The sequence below is a fragment of the Heterocephalus glaber genome, unplaced genomic scaffold, assembly GCF_053883595.1.
Source record: "Heterocephalus glaber isolate CG9 unplaced genomic scaffold, H.glaber_assembly_v1.0 deba00001610, whole genome shotgun sequence".
NCBI lineage: Eukaryota > Metazoa > Chordata > Mammalia > Rodentia > Bathyergidae > Heterocephalus > Heterocephalus glaber.
Window position 1 is genome coordinate 4,952,247 of NW_028258381.1, and position 22,745 is coordinate 4,974,991.

A 22,745-nucleotide genomic window follows, 5' to 3' on the forward strand; every position below is an offset into this window, starting at 1 on the left:
TACACCATGATCAAATTGGATTCATCCCAGGGATGCAGGGATGGTTCAATGTATACAAATCAATAAATGTAATGCACCATATTAACAGAACCAAGGACAAAAACTATATGATTCCTTCAATAGATGCAGAAAAAGTGTTTGACAAGGTCCAACGTCCATTCAGTATAAAAACCCTACAGAAAATTGGTATAGATGGTCTTTATCTCAATCTGATAAAAAGTCATCTATGGCAAACCAACAGTCAACACCATATTAAATGAATAAAACCTGAAAGCTTTCACTCTAAAATGAGGAAACAGACAAAGATGTTCACTGTTACCACTCTTGTTCAATACAGTTCTGGAAACATTAGCCACATCAATTGGATAAGAGAGAGAAATAAAAGGAATAAGGATAGGAAATGAACAAGTTAAATTATCATTATTTGCAGATGACATGATACTCTTCATAGAAGACTCCCAAAACTCCACCAAAAGACTTTTAGATTTGATAACTAAATTCAGTGGCATAGCTAGATACAAAGTCAACAGTGAATAGTCAATAGCCTTCGTGTATACAAATAACAGACTCATGGAGAGAGAAATTAGAGAAACAGTCCCTTTCACATTAGCATCCAAAAAATTAAATACCTAGAAATCAATCTAATGAAGGAGGTAAAAGACCTCTACATTGAAAACTACAGTACTCTGAAAAAGGATACCAGAAAATGGAAAGATATCCCTTGTTCTTGGATAGGAAGTACTAATATAGTAAAAATGGTCATACAACCAAAATTGTTATACAGATTCAATGCAATCCCAATCAAAATCCCAACAGCATATCTCATGGAATTAGACAAAACAATTCTAAAATTTATTTGGAACCAAAAAGACCCAGACTAGCAAAGGCAATTCTGGGCAACAAAGGCAAAAAAGGTGGTATCACAATCCCTGACTTTAAATTATACTACAAAGCTATGGTGATAAAAACAGCATGGTACTGGGGAAAGAAAAGACCTGAAGATCAATGGAACGGACTAGAGAATGCAGAAACAACTCCAGACATACTCAACCACCTTATCTTTGACAAAGGAGCCAAACACCTTCACTGGAAGAAAGATAGCCTCTTTAATAAATGGTGCTGGAAAAACTAGCTTTGCACATTCCAAAGATTGAAGCTAGACCTATATCTTTCACCATGCACTAACCTAAAATCAAAATGGATCAAAGATTTAAATATTAAAACAGAAACACTAAATCTGCTGGAAGAGAGAATAGGTAGAACGCTTGAGGACACAGGAGTATGCAAAGACTTCATGAACAAAACCCAGACCACACAGGAAATACTACAAAGAATCAACAATTGGGACCTCATCTTATTAAAAAGCTTTTGTACAGCAAGAGAAACCAACAACAGAGTGAAGAGACAACCCACAGAATAGGAAATTTTTTTACCAGCTATTCAGATAAAGGACTATTATCTAGAATATAGAAAGAACCCCCCCCCAAAAAAAATCAAACCCCCCAAATTTAAATAACCAATGCAAAAATGGGCATCTGAAATAAAAAGATACTTCTCAGATGAAGAATTAGAAACACCAAACAGATATATGAAAAAATGTTCAACATCAGTCATTCGAGAGATGCAAATTAAAACAATGCTGATATTTCATCTCACTCCAGAAAGTATGGCTACTATCAAGAAATCAACCAATATCAAGTGCTGGTGGGGCTGTGGGGAGAAAGGAAACCTGCTCCACTGCTGGTGGGAGTGTAGACTGGAGCAACCACTGTAGAAATCAGTGTGGAGATTTCTCAAAGTACTAAAACTAGAGGTTCCTTTAGACCTAGTTATACCTCTTCTTGGTATCTTCCCAAAAGCATTATAAAATCATACCATGGCACTATATGCACACCCTTGTTTATAGCAGCACAGTTTGTAATAGCTAAATCTTGGAAACAGCCCAAATGCCCCTCAACTGATGAGTGGATAAAGAAGATATGGGTTTGTTTTTTTTATACAATGGATCATTACTCTGCCATGAAGAAGGATGACCCTCAGACATTTATAGCTCAATCAATGGACATTGAGACCATACTCTTAAGTGAAATAAATTGGGCATATACGTTTAAGTGCCACATTGTTTCTATGGTGTGAGAAACTGAATGTGGAAGTAAGGACTGAGATATATAATGGATGTTGGGAAATGGGAAGGGGAACAAGGGAGGAAGGAAGTAGAAAGGAAGGAAGCATCAAGAAAAAAAGTGAAAATAGAAGGAAAAAATGGAAGCAAAGCTTTTGTACATAGGAGGGGAGTGGGCTTGAGGGAAGGAATGGGATAAAATAAAATTTACAAGAAAATAAATAAAGTAAGGTAAAAAGAAATTAATTGAAAAATTAAAAGTCCAATTAAAACTCAGCCCCTGGGAGAGATAAAATCAACGATGTGTCTATAAACAACATTCTTTAAATCTCTGAATCAATTAAAGTGGGTCCAGTGAATCCTTTTGACCCAGAAAATTTGATTCAACAAAAAGAAACAGTATAGTAGATGACTGTTAAATTTAGGTCACCTATTACTAAGATAGAGAGGGAGATGAGAGTGAAGCAATATTTGGCTGTTGCTATCAGCTGGAAAGAAAAGTCAAAGACACAAAATTACAAATATATATATGCCATGTATATGCATTATAGACCTTGATAAAGGAACTATGCCTGTTTGAAACTTTTAAAATTTTACTGTGTCAGCAGTATTTTTAATATTTCCCTGGACTAACCAATGAAAAATCAAATAAAAGATACAAGTAAAAAATAAAAGAAAAAATTAAAAATAAAAGAAAAGGTACAAATTATCTTTATCTGGGACTATACATCAGCTGGGTGCAGCGGTATAGCCTATAAACTCAGCACTCTGGGAGGCTGAGGCAAGACAATTGCAAATTCAAGTCCAGCCTAGGCAATTTAGTGACTTAGCAAGATCGTCTCAAAATTAAAAGAAATTTAAAAGCTGGGGATATAACTTAGTATGAAGGCCCTGGGTTCAATCCCAAGTACTAAAAAAAAAAAAAAAAAAAATAAGAAAGAAAAGAAAGATTATGCCAATACGCCTAAAACCCTAAGATAATTAACAAGGGAAATAAGCTTGTTGGTGTTTTCAAATATAAATATACAAAAATAGCTTTCTATATGCAAATAATAATCAATATAAAAGGTTATATTAAGGAACATATTAAGGAAAGGGTCCAATTATAATAAAAACATAAAGATTGTTCTATGCATAATGAACATAAGTAATATTCAACATCAATACAAAGAAACCCCCTTTAGAATTATTAAATCAACTTTTCAAAAATAAAGTAAACCATAATCTTAAACAGAAAAATTTGGCATTGTAGGGATGTCAATCCTTGTAAATTAATCCATAAATTTAAGGGAACTGTAATTAAAATATGGAAAAAAAAAGAAAATATAGTGAACTTCATCTGGAAAAGTAAGCATTCAAAAGATAGCCAGGAAAATTTTGATTATAAAGAATAATCAGGAAATATTAGCCCTGCCAATATATTAAATCATATTATGAAGTGACAATAATTAAAACAATTTGGCAGTGGAAAAGATGTAGAAGGGCAATGAAACAGAATGGAAAGACAAAACGCCAAACCAAAGTGAAACAGGAAAGATAATTTTTCAAATAAATGGAGAAAAAGTGATATTCCATAAATATTGTTGTGGTAACTGGCTATCCATTTAGGAAAGAGATAGAATAGAATTATGAGTGCTTATCTAATTTTGCTCCAAAAATCAAAAGTTTAAAGGTTAAAAATAATATAGTTCCAAAAATAAAAGTATGAGTAATTATATTTAAAATGCTAGGAACTTTTCCAAATACACACAAAAATTGAGGGACCCACATATACAAAAAAATTAAAAATTTTCTCTGTGGCTAACATTCTGAAAATCAAGTCAAAACATATTCTACAAACCAGGAAAAATATTTTCACACATATAAATGATTTCTGAAATGAATAAAATTTTTTAAAAGAACAGTCCAGCAAGGGAGAATAGGCATATGAATAAAAGAGAGAGAGAGAGTGAGAGAGAGACAGACAGAGAGAGAGAGAGAGAGAGAGAGAGAGGTCACCCAGTGCCCCTTAATCACATTATGATAATTATCTTACTTTAAAACAAAGATCATTGAGCAATGAGTGTCATTTTAAGTGTATACTGGTGAAAATTGAAACTGTAATGAAATAGTGCTGGTAAGAAGATGAGGAAAGATATTCTCCTGCATGTGTTGGGGAAAAATAAACTTTCTTTTGGGCAAATAGACAATTTGTATAAATTTGTATAAAAATGTAATTCTTTGACCCAGTGATCAGTTTCCCCAATTGTGAAGGGAGATCATTTACTTCACAGATAATATAATATTAGCATAATATGACCTTTTTTATTAACATCACAGGAATTTCTGTAAGGATTAAACATGCTGAGAAATATATATTGACAATGCTAATGCAAAAAACACCTAGGAGTAAAACAGAAAAATATCTCAACAGTAGAATCCTGCAAGCACCAAATACATCAAGTTTTATACATATCTGTGACTCCTTGTCCTGTCAGATAAAAATACAAATGCTAAGTGATTAACTAAGAACTGATTACATCTACTCAGTATTTGCCCCCTCTGATACAGTTATAGACATATTTGGGGTTTGGTAATTGCCACTGGACTACTCAGTCCTGCAAAGAAAGTAGATTCCTAAGCTGCTACTGCAGAGCTACTGATACAGTTTCTGGAGGACTATAAAACAGTGCACCCAAAGCAAAGATGAGAAATTGAAATTAGAACCAACAAAATATGACACATTCTGTAAAAATGCAAGAAAAGTTTCTAAGTTTTCTGATAATGGCAGTAGAGAAAGAGAAACCAGGACAAAAGAGAAACAACAGTCATTAAATAAGGCAGAATGTGGAATCAATGATGCTTTGTAATAAATTAATCCATTCTATACTGTAAAAGAAATAAGATTGAAAGATCAGAAAATGATCAAGACTGTAAAAATGGCCACAGAAGTAGTGAGAACGTAGCACACACAAGTCAGTCCCATAATATATATATGGGTTGGTCAACAAAACCTAATGTCAGAGAATACTCGGGGTCCACACAGCTAGTGGTGCCTGGGGAGAAAAGCCCCCAGGTAAGGGTTTTTTCCAAAAATGGAAATTGTGGCACCATGCCTTCCATACAAAGTAAAAAAATTTTCTGAAAATCCCCAGTTATAATGACAACTACAACATTTCTCCAGTTTCACATGAAACAAAATATTTTTTAGAAAACAGATTGTGTATATATGCATGCATGTATATTTATCTAATATTTCCATTTGTATTTAACTTATCAATGTATTTAGTTCTATAATTATACTTATAAAACCCTTTTATCTATACATAATTAATATGTAAATTTATATACTCATATAAGTTTATACCTAATAACATTACAATAATAGAGTCTATTAAAGAAGGAAGGAAAAGGCACAGGGCTGAACCCTACAACACCCAATATTTAGACAATAAAGGAACAGGAATCAATAAGTAAACAGGAAAAAGTACTAGTGATGGCAAGGGAGTAATCCAGGCACATGAGGCATCCCAGAAGCCAAGAGAAGAAACTGTTTCAAGAAGGAGGGGATAGTCAACTGTATCACACAGTAAGACAAAGATAACTGAAAAAGACTGACTCAGATTTCGAAGATGGTACACTGGTGATTCCAATACACAGCAGTAAGTTGGGATGAGATCCCCCTGGAGTGCATTAGAGAGAGAAAGGGAAGTCAGTGCAGAGAAGAAATAAAAGCTTTTTTGAGTGGTTATACTCTGACGATGACAGAAAGAAATGAGTAGTTAGAGGAGGCTGTGTGGTGGAGGAAGGGGATTTGGGCTGGCTTCAGGTGTGTCATCCTTTGGGCTATTGAGAAAATTTAACTGGAAAAGAAAAAGCTAATGATCCAGAAGAGGAGAGCTCATTAGTAACACAAAGAAGTGGAGAAAAAGTGGGATCTAGAGTGCAATAGGAGGCTCACAGACTAGATGTGGACAATTGAGCTGCATCCATAGAGTGAGAGCAGAATATAGGAACACACACAGGCAGAAGAATAGATACAGTCAGAAGAGTAGATATAGTAGGAAGAAATTTAGAAAATTCCTGTCTGATTGCTTCAGCAGGGTATTTCAAGGTTTAGAGAAAGGATAAAGTGTAAAAGAAAGGTATTTCCAAGACTGATACCTCAGTGAATCAGCAGCACGATGGCTGCAATAATAAAGCATCATCATCATCATCACTACTTTACAGCGCTTACTTTAGGCCAAGTACATTCATGATCTCACTCACTCACCATAGCCAGCCCGTGAAGTTGGGAGTTAAGCATTCTCAATTCAAAACCAAGCTATAACCTGTAACTTCTTTAAACCCTTCCTTCCTACACACATGTACACACACATGCACACACACACAGTACATGTGGTGTTGTAACTATCAGTAAGCACCATGGGTAGACCATGCTTCCTGTTTTGAGAAAGCAAACAAAGCAGGTAACTTTGCTAAGCCAGTGCTATTTCTCCCTCTTACATCACCATTAGCTTGTTTTAATTCTATAAACTTAACAGCCCTTTCAGTGTGGTTCTTTATTACTGTTCTCTCAAAATAAGTATTATTGGAGTTCTCTAATTAGACTGACTATATAATGGGAATAGTATACAACCACTCAGTCTTTTGATGTTGGAAGCCTAGAAATAAGAGACTTGTTTAAGGGCAGAAGTCACACCCATCACAAGACACTGGGGCAGAGTTGCTGGGGACAATGGGAAAGTGACATTTTGAATGATAAACACTCAACCAAAGAAAATGAATGATTTGTTCAATAATAATGCTTTAAATATAATTAATGTATTTTATTTCTTAAGCCTCACCAAAAAAAGAAAAAAAAAAGATGTGTTAAAAATAAGTTATTAAAACTTCCTTCACCTCCGGAATTAAATTTGCCCCCAAAACACTTGTGCTCAATTGGAAAACTCATGACTATATATCAATTAACCAATATAGCCTAATTAAAATTTTACCAAAACATAATTCTCCACATGATTTATACATGTTCTATTTCCTTAAGGTTGGAAAAGTATTTAAAATATTTCATATTAAAAATAGCTTTTTAAGGCATCTAATAAAATAAAATTAGTTTCTAACTGGTCTATTCACTGAATAACAGTTGCTTTTGACTTTGAAAGTTCAGGGGAAAGACAACTTGAAAAATCTATATATGTATTCTTTTTTCTGATATATGAAGAACAAATGTTGAAGTCAGCAAGGAAGTGCATCTAATTTTAATTATCTCAAGTGGAAATTCCCACTGTGGGACTCTTCAGAGAACAGCCACAAAATAGAAATTATTGTGGGGAAATATCCTAATAGAGCACACTATTATGTGGAAAAATCTCCCAATGGGTACATTGTGATGCCGGGGGGAAAAAGCCGACACTGCCACAGTCAAAGCTATTTCAGGGGTATATTTTTTTTAACCTTCCCATTCCTGAAAAGCAAGAGGCCATATTTTAAAAAGAAAAATAAAGAGAAAGCCTTTAATTAATTTAACAGATTAACTCTGGGTAATGAATTCTTAGAAGCCACATGAAAAGTGAGAACGGAACTGGGAAGGGAGTACATTGTGATTTTAGGTCCATTCTGCCCAAACACAGTTTAACCTCAACAGTGAACTTCACAAAACAAGTAATTCTGATATAAGTTATTACTGGTCTGAAAATAACTTTCATCCTGTCTTCTCCAATAGATTGTATGGCTTTGTGAAATTCATGCATTTGTGACCCTAAACAACAGAGCAGTTAAAGATTCTACCAGAAAGAATTGTCATCACTTTTATTTCTAAACAAGGCACATCTATTCCCACAAAACTTTACCCAAAGTTTTTAAGATGTACAAATAAAAAGTCCACTTTTATATATGATCTTTAAAGCTCAACTAAAGAGACAAATAATTTTTCCTTCACCTTTTCATTAATACACGCATACTTTTTTCATGTTTCCCCCAAATCATGTTGTTTGTGAGGACATAAAGAGACAGCAATAGTCCTATTGACTAGAATAGGAGATGTGACTGCCACAGGGCTTTCAAATGGGGATTCAGAGGCCATAAATCTTGTAACCCACACAGTGAATACACAGAAGGGGAACCACCACAGATAACATCTGTTGTCTGAAGTGACTAAAGGCACTATTTTATTTGTATGTGTGTGTTTACCTTTTGGCCATCTCTCCCTGGTTCTCCTTTGTAACCTGGTAGTCCACGCACTCCCTAAAATAAACAAAAAATTAAATTATGTTAATTATATTTTTGGTTCACTAGAAACAAGATTTCTAACATGTGCAGAAACAGATCACATACTTGTATTCCTGGAGATCCTGGAACACCTGGTGATCCTGAGATTCCCTGATATCCCTAAAGAAAAATAAAAAATTATTAACATTTCATCGTGTTCACCAAGAGCAGCTCTCCATTTCAAGACAAACTCTCCTCTCAAGTTTGTTACATCTGAAACTTCACTTAGTGACTGTTTAAAAAAAGCTCAAAATAGTAAAGCATCAAATGCTTAATAAAGAATCAATATCCCACTCTTAATTAAATCCTTAAAAATATATCAGAAAAGATCTTAAAAATCTCTAGATTAATAAAAAAATCGGTGTAACCTAAAATTAAAAGGAAACCCTGGAATGAAAATACAGAGTCAGTGTTCTACAAATACAGAATTCCTACACAAATATCCTGCACATTGAGAATATAGTTGACACATTCAAGAGAAAAGCACCTAAGGATATTCCAGGAGTAAGCAAGCATAATACATTTTTAACTACCTGATCAGTGGCCATCAGAATTAATCGTTGGAGTTAAGAAAGCCTTGATGAATGTTATTCTTCACCTTACATTTACAATAATCTTTTGATTGCTAATTTTAGAAAGCTCCTGATGTTAAACACAAGAAAGGGCTGTGATGTGTTCCCCTTCCTCTCCAAGGACAAGCTGTCTACTAAGGGCAGGGGAGGAGAGGAGTAACTTACACCTCCATGGCTTTGTATACCTTCCTCAAGAAACCAGACCCTTGGTAATACAGCCAAACTCTTTTAATCACAGACAAACTCTTCATTCTTGATTCAGTACATGGCAACTCATCTTCAAACAAACTCGAAGGCCCTGCACCTTTACCTAGTTTTCTCAGGGGCAATATCAGGTTAACTCAAACCACTTTACACCTATGAATACATTTATAATCCATTCAGATTCCATCTTTCTTGGACCTTACCATTTAGGTACAGGTATCTAGAGCAATGCAGATCACATTAAAATTCCTAATTACAGTAATACTTCGGTTCACAAATGATTCTGTTCACAAATAATTTAGATTTCGAAAAAAAGCATTTGACAAAATTTGCTTCTGTTCATAAACTGCATATTGGGTAACAAACACAACCCTGGGTATCTTCCCTACACATGTACAAATGCAGCCATCTTCCCCAAAACTGTAAAACAAGTTCATGAACCAAGGTATCAATGTACTTGTTCATGCTTAAGTCCAAAAGCCTCATTTCCACGTGGCTATTCATGAAAGTCTGCATGACCTTCATATTCATCTATCTCACTGTCAGCATGTTTAGCTATAAAGACATCATAATTCACTGATTTTCTACTCACATTTTCAAATATTCTTTCTAATATCCTTTGCTAGCTATAACACTAATAATAATGGCTATCTCTTAAAGTTAAATCTTAGACTATTGATTTTTTTCTTTTTTATACACAGTTACACTTATTTTGTAAATGCTTTCTCACTTACTTCTAGAGTGATGTTGATTATAGAACTTCTGTCACCAGTGCTCACCCTTCCCTTCATATTCCATTCAGTTGCCCACGTGGTGCACTATGCTTTTCCATGGTATTATGGTTTAGATCTAAAATGTCCCCTAAAGCCTCATGAGCTCACAGATGGGGCTTTTGGCAGGTGATTTGATTATGGCATTTATAGCTGGCTTGCTGTTAGGAAATGGGTCATTGAAGGCTTGGCCTAGAAAGACTTATCTCTCTCTCCAGCCCCTCCATACTTGCTCTCTGCTTCCTGTTCACCATGCCTCAAGCAGCTCTTTTCCACTATGCCCCTCTCTTATGCTGTCCTGCCTTGGACCCAGTTGACTATGGACTGAAACCTCTGCACAGTGTGAGCCGAAATAACCTTTCCACCTTTAAATTGCATATGTTGGGTAATTTGTCCCAGTGACAAATGATTAAGAAAATGATATTTCAAATGTAAATTTTTCTGCTGAGTCATTTTGTCCAATCCTCAAATATTTCACTTCACTAGATAACAATTAGTCCCACAGTCCGCTTCTGCATACACCTTACAAAACAACCTGCAGTGTTCAAAACCACCATCTGCTCTCTGGACTGGCACGGTCCCTGTGTCAGTGGATTATGTACCCTCTGAGATGAAAGACCAGATCTAACTTATCTCTGCATTTACAGCATTAAACACATTGGCACTGGATGAATTTACTTTTAAGTAATCCACGCTATATACAAGTATATAAAATCTCTGCCTAGTGAACTGTGATATGTTTCTATAGCATGCAGTAGTAACCTGAATTTTCTGTAATATAATGTGGTTTGTGCTGTCAAGGTCAGTTAAACAAAACAAATAAAGCCAATACAATAGAGCTTGCTCAAATTATCCCTCTACCACTTCTGTTATTTCTGAATTTCCTTCCTTCAACCACTTTGGAGTAAGACAGTACACAACTTGAGTCTCAACTCTGTCACTGCTGTCAGTTTGCTCAGCTAGATGACTTATGAATGTCATCACTGAGTATGTCCTTCAGATCCTTCAAAACCCTCTACCACCATAATAATCCAACATGATTCACAAGAGACTATTGTAACTCAGAAAAATAATAATAGTAATGATTTATGTGTATTTATGATGTTCCACACTAAGTGCTTTACATCTAATAATCACATAATCTTCACAATCACAATCATCATCAGTTCTAAATTATCCCCACTTTCAGGTGAGGAAACTAAGACACAGAAGCTTTAATGGCTTGCCCCAAATTATGTAGCTCATAAATTGTCAAAACCAGTGGGAACGAGCTCTATCAGAGAGTGCTTCATGGTAGACCAGATATGATCATTTTAGAATGACTCATCAGATTCAGAGAAGTCCATTTTTCAGACTATTTTTAAACTGTTTACAATTCTGAGTGCCAGAAAAAAAGGAATGTTCATAATATTCCTCAAAAGAAAGTTACTATGGAGATTGGCTATCAAAATGGTCAATTGCAAAATTCAAATTTAATAAACTATTTTACTTTCGATTATTTTCAAAAGTTAAACCAAATGTTATACCTGTCTTATTACGTTGTTGAAATAAAATTAATCTTTTATTGTAGATTAAAAGCTGCTGTATTGTCTCTCCTCTTTGTGGCAGCTGATGGGATGCATTTGTTATAGAGGACACATTGCATTTTAATATATTAAAACAATGTGGAAATGCCCTACACTGTGTTTCCAGCTTACTTCTGACTCATAATGTGACCTCAAGCAGAGTCATCATCGAAATCCCAAATCATGGGAGGTAACACAGTGAAGTGGAAAGACAATGAATTTTAAAATTGGAAAAGACCTTGGGCTAAATTTTTGCTCCTCCCTTCATTTTCTATGGGATTTGGGCTAAGTCACTTTGGCTAGCAAAGGTTCAGTTTTGAATTACAAAATGGGCTAACAATATCCAATTCACTTTTGAAAGGAAAGAATTGAATCATTGTCACAGGTAAAGATTCTGGCAGATGTTAGGAACTCAATAAATAAAGTTTCTTTCATTTCTTCAATATAATGACAATTGGGAAGCCACAAGAGCACTTCTCCAGAATTTTACTGCACAGGTTTAACAGCCACCATTGCTGCCCTGGGAACAGTAGGTCCAGTCATCTGCATTAGGATTTAACCCTGTTCAACATTCACAGAGACAAACATGGCCTCCGGCATTTTATAATGGCTGCTTGTTCTGTTTCTGGAGGAACTGTAATGTAGAATAAATGCTTTCCACAATAAGAGCGGACTATATCTTCTTAGAACTTATAATGAGATGCATTCTTAAAATCTTAGTTGCAGAAAGCAATTCAAAGATTATTTTAGAAGCTAGACGAAACATGCTTAGTAACAAAATAAAGAAAACCACAACCACAACCAAGCTGGAGGATCCCTGGGCAAAACACCAAAAGAAACTTGATAAAATTCAGAAAAACAAATGTTGGACTAAAAATCAGGAAAATAAAGGTTAACAGGGAGGAATATTACCACACAATAATTTCCAAGAAGAGGAAGAAATAAAATATTGACTGACTCATAGTAGGGTACACTAAAACAAAAGAAATACCCTAAAGGAGGATAAATGATAAGCTTTTCACACAGCATGCTGAATTTTTATTTTTCTGAAGTCGTAAGATTCTTCACTATTGCAGAACTGCACCTTTACCATAATCTTTGACTAACACTGTTCAATGTGAATTTTACCATTCTGCTATTATTAGTAAATCCAAATATCTACCCTAACCCCATCTGTGGGATTTCTTACAGTACTGAAGTCTTTTCCTTGTTCACAGAAAGTCTCTGTAAATGAGTCATATTTTAGGAAAAAGATCTTCTCACTGCCAAATTGTGAGGTTGAAGAATACGGCATCAGTTTAATTTTCTTCTATGATTCATAGTTACAATGCTCCAGGAAAGATATATAGCATTGAAATGGATATTAAGGAAACAAAATCCACAAATGTGCAATGGTCACCATATTTTCTGAGTCTAATTCTAATCATACCATAAAATATTTTGCCAAATCAAACATTATAACGTACTTTTTCGAAGCAATGAGGAGGGTAAATAAATTGGTTTCTTTTAATATTCTAAACTTAAAAATGAGAATAAAATCATTTTGGATGTCACCCTTCTTTTAAAAATGGAAGAATGTGATTTAAAGTTTATTTTATCACATAATTTTCTTCAAACATTTCCAAAAAATCCAACCAATATTCTCTAGTATAGAGCCAGGGTAACTTAGTAACCAAACTCAAGTGTGTACTTTTAATGACCACTGTAATTCTTCTGTTGGCAGACTTATAAGCACTATGCAACTACCACCAAGAAAATTCAGAAATCTTTGTCATGTATAGAACAAGATAGGGTGAACCACATCTAAAGAACTGAAAGGAGAGAGAGACAGTAAACGAAGTGTGGAATGGCAGACTGAAGGCTGCATGTACAGCTTGTGGGTTTTATGGAGAACTATGACCTTTATCCAAGCCCTAAAATTGTTTAAACCAAGGGTTCCATGATCAGACTGGAAAGAGCACTGGCTACACTGGTGAGGACAGGTGAAAGGGACACAGGAAAGTATACGGGGCAGCTGGGAAGGTCCTACAGGGACAGAAAAGGCTAGGTACAACCTAAGTCCACTCAGGTGTGTTGGGTCTAACTGGATGACAGGTTTTGAGGCGAGAAGGATTTGGAGTTGTGGAATGATACACTCGTTTTGCTTGTGATGTGAGGTGGGTAATCCCATCACTGACCAAGGGAGGGACTTTGGAGGAAAATATAATGTAATGGGCAGTAAAATATAAGGTAGCACAAAAATAAAAGTACTTTTTACACTAATATCAAAAATTATATTTGACAAGGAAAACCTAAATGGTGTTATGAAGTAATCAGAATTTCAACTTCAAATTAAAGCAAACTACATTACTATAAAAGAAATTTAATCTAAGCAAATCCTGCCCCCATAGGGAAGGGTGATAAATACAAAGTAACATCATCTGGTTTCCTACAAAACTGCCTTGGGCTAGTAAGCACATAAGTGAAAAGCACTCCCTATATTTGACAATCTCCATAGGTTCAGCTAGGTTCTTAGATTGGTAAAACTGCCTCATTCCCTGAGTAAGGTTGCAAAAAATTATACTAAGCTTATTTTAGAAGGAAAGTGAATGACTTAAGATAACTGATGCCACTTTTAATAATTTTCACTCTATAACCTAAATCTCAAATAATGATGTTTTGCATGCCAAAAGGAAAATATCCATAGCTAACACCATTCCTTTGCTTCCTATCCTCCTATGCTTTTCCACAGTAATTAACACCATGTTATACTATGTTAGTGTATTTATTATTTGTCTCTCACAAATGGAATATGAACTTCAGGATGTCAGCAGTTTTGGTTGCTTGTTGTGTTTTAGTCGTTGTTCTATTCCCTTTGTCTAAGAGTGCCAGGAACCCAGTAAACCCACAAATATAAGCTATATGAGTAAAGGAATGAAAGAATAAATAAGTAAACAAATGAGTATTTATTGAATCAAACCAGTTGCCACTAATGACTCTAATGATTGAAATAGCCCTGTATTGATTCAGGCTACAATCAAAAGGAGCAACAATATAAACATGAACTTATCTTTAAAAATCATAAATTTAGATGCATCACTGAGCAGTTCCTTGAAGAGTTTAGTATATAAATATTATTTATGTGTATATAAATATAATGTCTATGCACACATTAGCTACTATTATTATAAGTACTACTTATGGTATGTAAAATATAAGGAATCAATTTTAAAGACCTAATAGATATACACGGAAAGACATGATTTCTGCAGAAACTGAGTATGGTAAAAAATGAGTATGCTAGTCAACTAAGCTTTGTCTAGGAAAAACTTATGAAGAAATTGTTTTAAATAACATTTTATTACAGTAAAGGGAGATAAACTGCTCATGCTAGGATAATTAACTCAAGGCAAATGGTCCATTTTTTAGTTCATCAGTGAGACTTTCATAAGGGAAAAGGGAGAGAAAAGAATGGAGAAGGAAAGAGAGAGAAAGAAAGGAAGAGATGGAGAGAGGAAGAATTGGAAGGAATAAAGGGAGAGAGGGGAAATGGGGGAGGGAGAAATAGTAGGGGAGAAAATGATGCAATGAATCTTTGTGCTTAGGAACCCAGGCTGAGGTGAAGTAAGAGTTCAGCTAGACATTGTTCTCTCCAGAAGACATTTCATAACATCTCACAACTAAGCTCCCTCTTGCAATTCTGTTCTCCAACTAAATGAAGGCCATTCCTTTGGCCTTTATACTTGTGTATCTCATTTTAATCTTCAAGTCCTTCATTCTCAAATTTCCTACGGCTTTTAAACTGTTGAGTTCATAGTTGGTACCATATTTAATTTAGGGCTGGAACAGAGGAAAACATAAAAAACTGTTCCAATGGGTCTTATGTGTTCTACACTATTAACTACTCACCACGTAAAGCTTTCACTGTAAGCCTCATTGCTGCTTGTCCCTGCTCTCATCCTATCTGACCGAATTTCTCAAGATTTGGAAACAGCTTCCCTTGCTTTGATTACCCCAGGAAGTGAGTCACTCTGCCCTCAAAGGCTCAAAGGCAGAGTGCCTATCCTCTGAGTGCCTGTCCTCTCCCATTCCCGCTTCTGTATGAATCCCGGTACCTGCATGCCCCCTGAGCAATTCCAGGGCTCCCGAGGTTGGATTGTCACTTTATTCAGGAACAATGTCACATATGTTCACTGACTGCCAGAGTAGGCAGACCCCCACATATGATGATCCCCTTCCCTTCAGGGTCAAATGACATCTCAGGAACAAGTAAGAGCCATGTATCTTTTCTATAAAAATTTCACTCTGTCAGAATAGCTATTCTCTAAATTCCTTAAAACTCTTTGAATCTTCGTGTCACTCCAAATACGCAAATAAATTTCCCAATAAAATCAAGAATTAAAAGTCATTAAAATCATAGTAAAGTAAATGAATGTATAATAGAATAATACTCTGAAAAATAACACTGGAAGAAATAAACAGAGAAAATATTTTATTCTGGGAAAATTTTACACTTCTCAAAATTGAAAACAAAATTATAAATAAAATCAGTAGTCAGAAAAAAAATTTACAATATCTATAGCAAAGGATTAGTTCTATTAAAGCATAAGAGGCTCTTATTGGTTGATAAGAAACATACAAACTCCACTATAGAACAAAAGGACAAGAAAGAACACTTCACAAAAAGAGAACTCACTCTGAATGTCAGACTTCCCTACTCAGCTGCCCACTTGAATTTCTACCTAAATGTTTAACATATAAATTTAACATATCCAAAAACTACACTCCTGATTTCCCTCACTCAATTTTGTCTCCCTCACTCTTCCACATATAAGCAGTTTCTCCTGGTTTCTTTCTCTCCAACCCACATCCAGTGCATTAGCAAATCTCTCAGCCCAGCTTCAAAACAGCCCAGGGACATCAGCAGTTCTCTCTGCCTGGCCACTGCCAGCCTGATCCTAGCTACCATCATCTGCCTCCTGGAATCCTGAGAGAACTTCACAGGCTGCTTCCTAGTTTTGCCCTCGTCATGCTACAATCTATTCTCAACCCAGAAGCCAGAGGAATTTCAGTGAAAAGTGAGTTAGGTCATATTACTTTTCTACACCACTGACCAGAGCTCACTGTGACTGAAAGACAAAGTCATCACCATAGCCTGATCCGGGTGAACTCCATCCCCCACTCTGTCTAACCCATCCAAATTCATTTCTTACTGACCTTCCTCCATCCACACTTTATATTTTGACAAGTCATGTGACTTTGCAATCCCCACCTCTGTAAAGTATACTTCTGTATAGAAGCTAGCCTCTTTCTGGTACCTCCAGACCTCCTCATTTACCCCAAAAGGAGCAGGGCAAAGGGAGCACTGGCTCACTGAGTGTCACTGCTAACCAACCGGCTGGTGGCCTATTGGCATCAGTGTGCTCTCAGTCTCTCAGTAACTCACTTCTTAAGGGTGATGATATGGAAAATCACCTCCAGAATTCTACAGCACTGTCTATCTCACCATTCTCTCTTAGAAATATAATTGCTTCGTGGACTCTTAGAAAACCAGACTGGAAAAACAGGGACCTCTTCCAGAAGCATCTTCTCATTTTCCAGATGAAGAAACCAAAGCCTATACAGGCAAAGCAGGAGCCACACAGCCCCGGGTCTGTCCAAGGACCGACAAGGGCTTTTGTTTCAGTAAAATACTGTCCTTCATGAAAGATAACTAGTAATGACAGAAAACAGAAATGAGCACTGTAGAACTATAAATTCCTCTAAAACCCTAAACTGGTCCTTTTTTTTTTTGCTTCCACATATGGCGTTCTTTAACAAATCATTGCCATAGCCGTATTGTGCTTTTAGTTGTACTACTATAAATTCTCTAGAAGATTATTTATTTCCCCTACCTCTCTTTGTAATGATAAAAGAAAAAGGTAGTAATGTGCTCAGACACTGTTCTGTAGTGATAGAAGTCACTGGACCAATAGAGAAGCGAGAAATGGAAAGATTGAAAATAACTCTTTAATTGTGTTTGAAGGGACTTTCCTTATGAAAATTCGTATTTCTCCACAGTGGAATAATTTACTATTTAAATCTCCAGTTGACTTGGCCTGGTTATAATGTGTGAAAAGGATTCAAATCGCTTATGAGGGGGATTGCACAGAACCAAATCCAAACAAAGCAGAATTCCCTGCAAACTGTTCCATCCAAGTTTCCTTGATCCAGATGGCTCCCATAGCTGGCCAGAGGCTCCACCCACACCTTCCCACTCCGCCTGTGCTGGTCCTGGACACACACTAATGACCCTCAGCTGTCTGGCTCCCAGGATCTCTTTCTTCTTCCTGTTTGGCCACTCAATCACACATCTTCTGCAGAGGGAAAGAAACGAGGGTGGGGGCAGAGTAAGAAAAACTCATATTTTGGGAAAACAGATTTAGGTTGATGTCTCAGTTTCTTGTTGCTGCTGTAGCCAATTGCATCTTCCCCTTCATAAAAAGTGGTTTAAATACACCACACATGTATTACCTTATAGTTCCAGAGGTCAAAAGTCTGTAATAGATCTAAAAGCAAGATGTCAATAGGGTTGTGTCCTCTCTGGAAGGTCTAAAGGACAATCCATTCCTTCTCTTTTCCAGCTTCTGGAGGCTGTTTTCCATCCCTCAGCTTCTGATCTTTGCTTCCCTCATCATCCTTCAATTAATATCTTCAGAGTCCCTTTGCCATCTAAGACAACATATTCATGGGTCTTGAAGATTATGTGATGGACTTATTTGAGGGACCATGACTCTGCCTAACCCAGTTGCTTTTTCTTTTTTTTTCATACCCCAGATAGAACTTGGGTCCTTGCGCTTGTGCAGCAGGCATCAAAACCACTGAGCTAAATCCCCGACCCTGCTTTTTCTTTCTTTGACAGATGCTTCATAACTATATATAACATAAAATTGTATACACATACACAAAGACACACACTGGATTAGAGGATACAATAAGTCAATTATATCATCATAGCCATAGAGTAATGTGCATGATTATTATAGTAATTATAACCAATTTCCAATACTTTCAGGTAAAGAATTTTTTTTAACAAAACAAAAGAAAATCGAGGGCTAATAATGGAAAGTCTGAGTAACACTCATCTCTAAACATTGCTCGGGACTCGTCATTACTGAAAAAATCAAAAGCCTAAATAATTCAGCAATGCTGTCAGGCAGGAGCCCTATCATTGTAAGTGTCAGCAGGTGAAACATCAGCTGGTGAGGAGTACTGGCTTTGGAGTTAGTTCAGCACTCAGGCACAGAAAAGCAGAGTCCAGGAAAAGGGTCTGTATGCAGGAGGGTTCCACATGTATAAATGCCATCTCTCAGTGATTAGGTAATTCACCCAGACTCAGGGGAGCAGCTTAGTGGGACTGGGAACTGCAGTAAGGAAATGCAACAGTCATATGACAGCATAGGTTAAAGTGAGATGGGGATGGCTAGGAGGGAAATTGCAAGACAAATCCTGCCCTATAATAGATATAAAGATAAATGCAAAGGGGGAGATGTTAAGTTTGGAGTCTATTCATTGAATTCAATTCAAAGATAAGTGGTCTGATTGCAGTTTTTTTCAACGGCTTTCTCCAAATACATACCTACTGGTGTGACCATCTATCTTATATAAAGGGCCAGCTGCCTGGACTCTTATCCAGACCAAGCTTGCCTTTTGTGCCTGGAACCAATGCCCTCCCATTTACCCATGGATTTTCCACCTGCAAATATCTGATATCTCTCACATCTTCCATTTGCCCCCTTTAACCTCATTTTAATCATCATAAATGTGTGCTCCGAGATTGTTCATCTTTAAAACTCTGCTTTTCTCCACAGCGGCCCTATTCTACTGCTGCATTTTTCTATTCCACTTAAAAGTGTCTCTATTCACTGTCACCATTTTACTTCCTGCTTTCTCTTGAACCCCTGACCATCCAGTTTTGTTTTTCTGTACCGAGGTTTGAACTCAGGGCCTTCATACCGAGCTACATGCCCAGCTCTTTTAAACTTTTGAGACAGGGTCTCACTAAGTTAACAAGTGGTCTGAGCTAGGTTCGAATTTGCAATCTTCCTGCTTCAGCCTCCTAAAATATCCATCCAGCTTTTGTACCAACACTCCCTGAAATCTTATTCATCAAGGTCCTCATTACATCCAGAGAGCAAGTTTAATAGTCTAGGTATAAGCCTCATTTTCTCAACCTTTGAGAAGGATGACACACCTGATTGCCCCCTTCTTGAAATGTTTTCCTCACTTGTCATGCCATATCCTTCTGATCTTCCTCCTACCTCAAATCAGGCTGTCTTATCTTTCTTGGCTAGATCCTCCCTTTTTCTTTGATTTAGCCCTAAACTCAGCCCACTGTCTCCTGTCTGTACTCAGCCGTCAGTCATCTCATCCATGCTTACGGCTTCAGATCCATCACCAGCTGAGCCCAACAGGACAATCTGACCTATCCAAAATGCATTCTCAGTCCTCCCCACAATGCTTCTATGCCTCCTGCTGACTTGCTTGAAGCAGTAAATGGTACCATAATTCATGTAGGCACTCTGGTTAAGATACTCCAAGTCTTTTTGACATAGTTTCTTCTTTCAAACCCCACATGTGAACTTGTTGGCAACTGTGTCATCTTTACATGAGAAAGTCATCCAGAATCTGACTATGTCTCTCTTCTGCCACATTACCCTAGTCTAAGATGCTCGTATAGAAGCATGAAACAACCTCCTTGGGGGGCTTCTTCTTCCACTGTTGGCCACATGCAATCTACTCTCTAGTTATGTTATCTTTTAAATTTATAAACAAGCTCAACTCATTTCCTTTCTCAAATTCCCTAACTGGACTGCCATCACTCCGTGGTTCAGATGAAACCAGCCACCTCAATTATACAGCAGCTTCTTGGCTTTCTACAGCCATCCTTTGTCACCTAGTCAACCTCTCTTCTTCCTAATTTCCCTCTAGAAAGGCTCACTTGTTTATTAAACCCCGTCCCCTGCAACAGTGAGATTAAAGGCCTCAGTACACCACCATGTCTTCAAAAGTTGGCTACTTTTCTGTTGCTGTAGTTGCTGTTGTTTATCTTAAATTCATTAGCAAATCTCTCCAGGACTCAAGCAACTATCTTCATGGTTGGTGTGTTGAAGATTTAATATCAGGTTCTTTCATTTCTTCAACATTGTTAAGTCACAGGACAAAGCGTCCTACTTCCTCATGATAATGTCTCATTATTTTAAAGTCTCTTAGTGATAATTATTACTTAACATTCAAAAACTGATTCTTAATGTTTATTTACTCTTATAAACATGCAGACAGTGTCTTACCTGTAATTACATGCCTAAAAATGCTTTAAAGTTGATTTGTGTTCCCTTTAAAGGGTCCCAATATCCTCTAGAAACTCAGAGGATATTATTTTTTGTGAGATAATAAATGTAATTCAGTGCATATATTCTTAGAAAAATAATATTACCTTTTAAAAGATTTTTTAAATTGAAAACTTCTACATGCATAGATAGAAAACACAGAAGGATTTTTAAATCAGGTACTCATGATACTGAAACTTGCTGGCCAGTTTTTTAATTGTAGCAAATACATGTGCAATTTTGAAGATAACCGGTGTCTGGAATGTGGATTCTCTTGGCCAAGCAGATTTCAACTGTTCCCTCAGCTTGACCAAACTCAGACAGGCATCCTGTTGACTCTACTCCATAATTCCCTATACTTAGAGAATTTACTTTGGAGAACTTTGAATTGTAAATTCTTTTGTCTCTTTGAGATGCAAATCTTTTTAGTAACTTCTTGCCAGTTTTATAACCCAAGAATGTCTTTCCCAAGGACCCGAGACACATTTTTTGAATATGACTATCCAGGAAGGCAGTCTTCCTAGACAGCACCCTCATGGTCCAGTATCTGTGGGAAGATAGAAGCCAGTTAGCAAACAGATGGCCATTTGCAAATGGAGAATAAACTCAGTGTGCTCCATCCCAAGGACCAACCTTCCCCTAAACCTTTTGGTTCTTTTCCACTAGCTTACCCAGGAATCAAAAACTTCTCTCTCTCTGTTTCAGTGTGGTTGAGTTCAGCCTCTCTCTGCTAGGGCAGTTTTGAATAAAGTCTTCTTTGCCTGTTGAACCACACCTGGTACAATTTTTACTTTGACACTATAATTCCAGTACTGGAGATGACTAAGCTTACAGTACTCACAGGCTTACCATCTTGACCAGGTTGTCCAGGGTAGCCGGGGTTCCCAGGCAGTCCAGGGTCACCCTGGAAAACAAAAAGGAAGAGCTTCTCAATGTAAAGAAACCAACCATATTGGTACAGTCATGGCTCATCAAGGCTCACAGCCAATCCTATTATTTGAGACTCTGTATTTTTCAAAATAAACACATAAGTCCCAAAATTAGCTTAGGAAAATTGTGCCATATTTTAAGTGCCTACTTTAACAAATACATTTATTATTATATAAACCTTAGTGATGTACTTCTGAGTATACCAAGTATAACATTTCAATGGTATAAAATGTCAAGATTTATGGCAGAACGTATATTTGTAATTTTGAATGACTGTCAAGTGTTACAGTAAATACAGTTCCCAAGACAGCAATATTTGATTCATAAGAATCTATAGACTTAATTCGGTTCTAAGTATTCTGCCCTAAACATCAATAGCCTATAATGTGGCCAAGCGGCCAGGAACATTCTACAGAACTTGAGTATGCCATCCAATGCCCAGCACAGAGCATTCAGATGGTCACTACCCATGAAATAAAGCAACATGCCAGCACTTTTTTGTAAGGTGAAGGTGTTTTGTAATTTTAATTCTAAGAAACTTCAAAGTAGTTTCATACTCATCTATGCCTGAGTCTATGAAGTCCAAATGGAGCCTCTTGCTGGAAAATATAAAGTCTACACCATCAGTACCAGTGTACTTCTGCAGAGAACCAACTGATTTTCATTTAATAATTTTTTTTCTGTCAAGAAATCATTCACAAAGGACCACAGTGATTAAGAGTACATTTACAGAGCCAAATTTGCTGATCTGAAAACTGCCTTGGACTCTAGGCTAGGAAGATGTGTTCCTGAAACATAACAGGAAAAATGGAAAGAACTGTGTGAACTCTGTTTAGGAACCAATAAAGAAGGGATGGGCTATTCACGTCCAGTGGCCCCTCAAGGGGGTGAGCAAGAGGAAAGGCTGAGAAGATGGGGAAATGTCATTTTTTGAAGACATAGAAAAAGAAAAACTATAAATCCACGGGAAAAATAATGTCTAATTCTAA

The 22,745-nt window shown here is 36.5% G+C and overlaps 1 protein-coding gene across 2 annotated transcripts in view; it reads right to left on the reverse strand.

Annotated features, from left to right (window-relative positions):
- Col21a1 (collagen type XXI alpha 1 chain) overlaps window positions 1-22,745 on the reverse strand; it is a 246,373-nt gene that overhangs the window by 78,417 nt on the left and 145,211 nt on the right. For both annotated transcript variants that reach the window (XM_087196008.1, XM_087196007.1), the window contains exons 9-11: window positions 21,668-21,730; window positions 8,435-8,488; window positions 8,291-8,344 (exon numbers count right to left, since the gene is read on the reverse strand). In XM_087196008.1, the coding sequence (XP_087052134.1) occupies window positions 8,291-8,344; window positions 8,435-8,488; window positions 21,668-21,730 (171 nt within the window). The remainder of the gene's footprint in view (window positions 1-8,290; window positions 8,345-8,434; window positions 8,489-21,667; window positions 21,731-22,745) is intronic.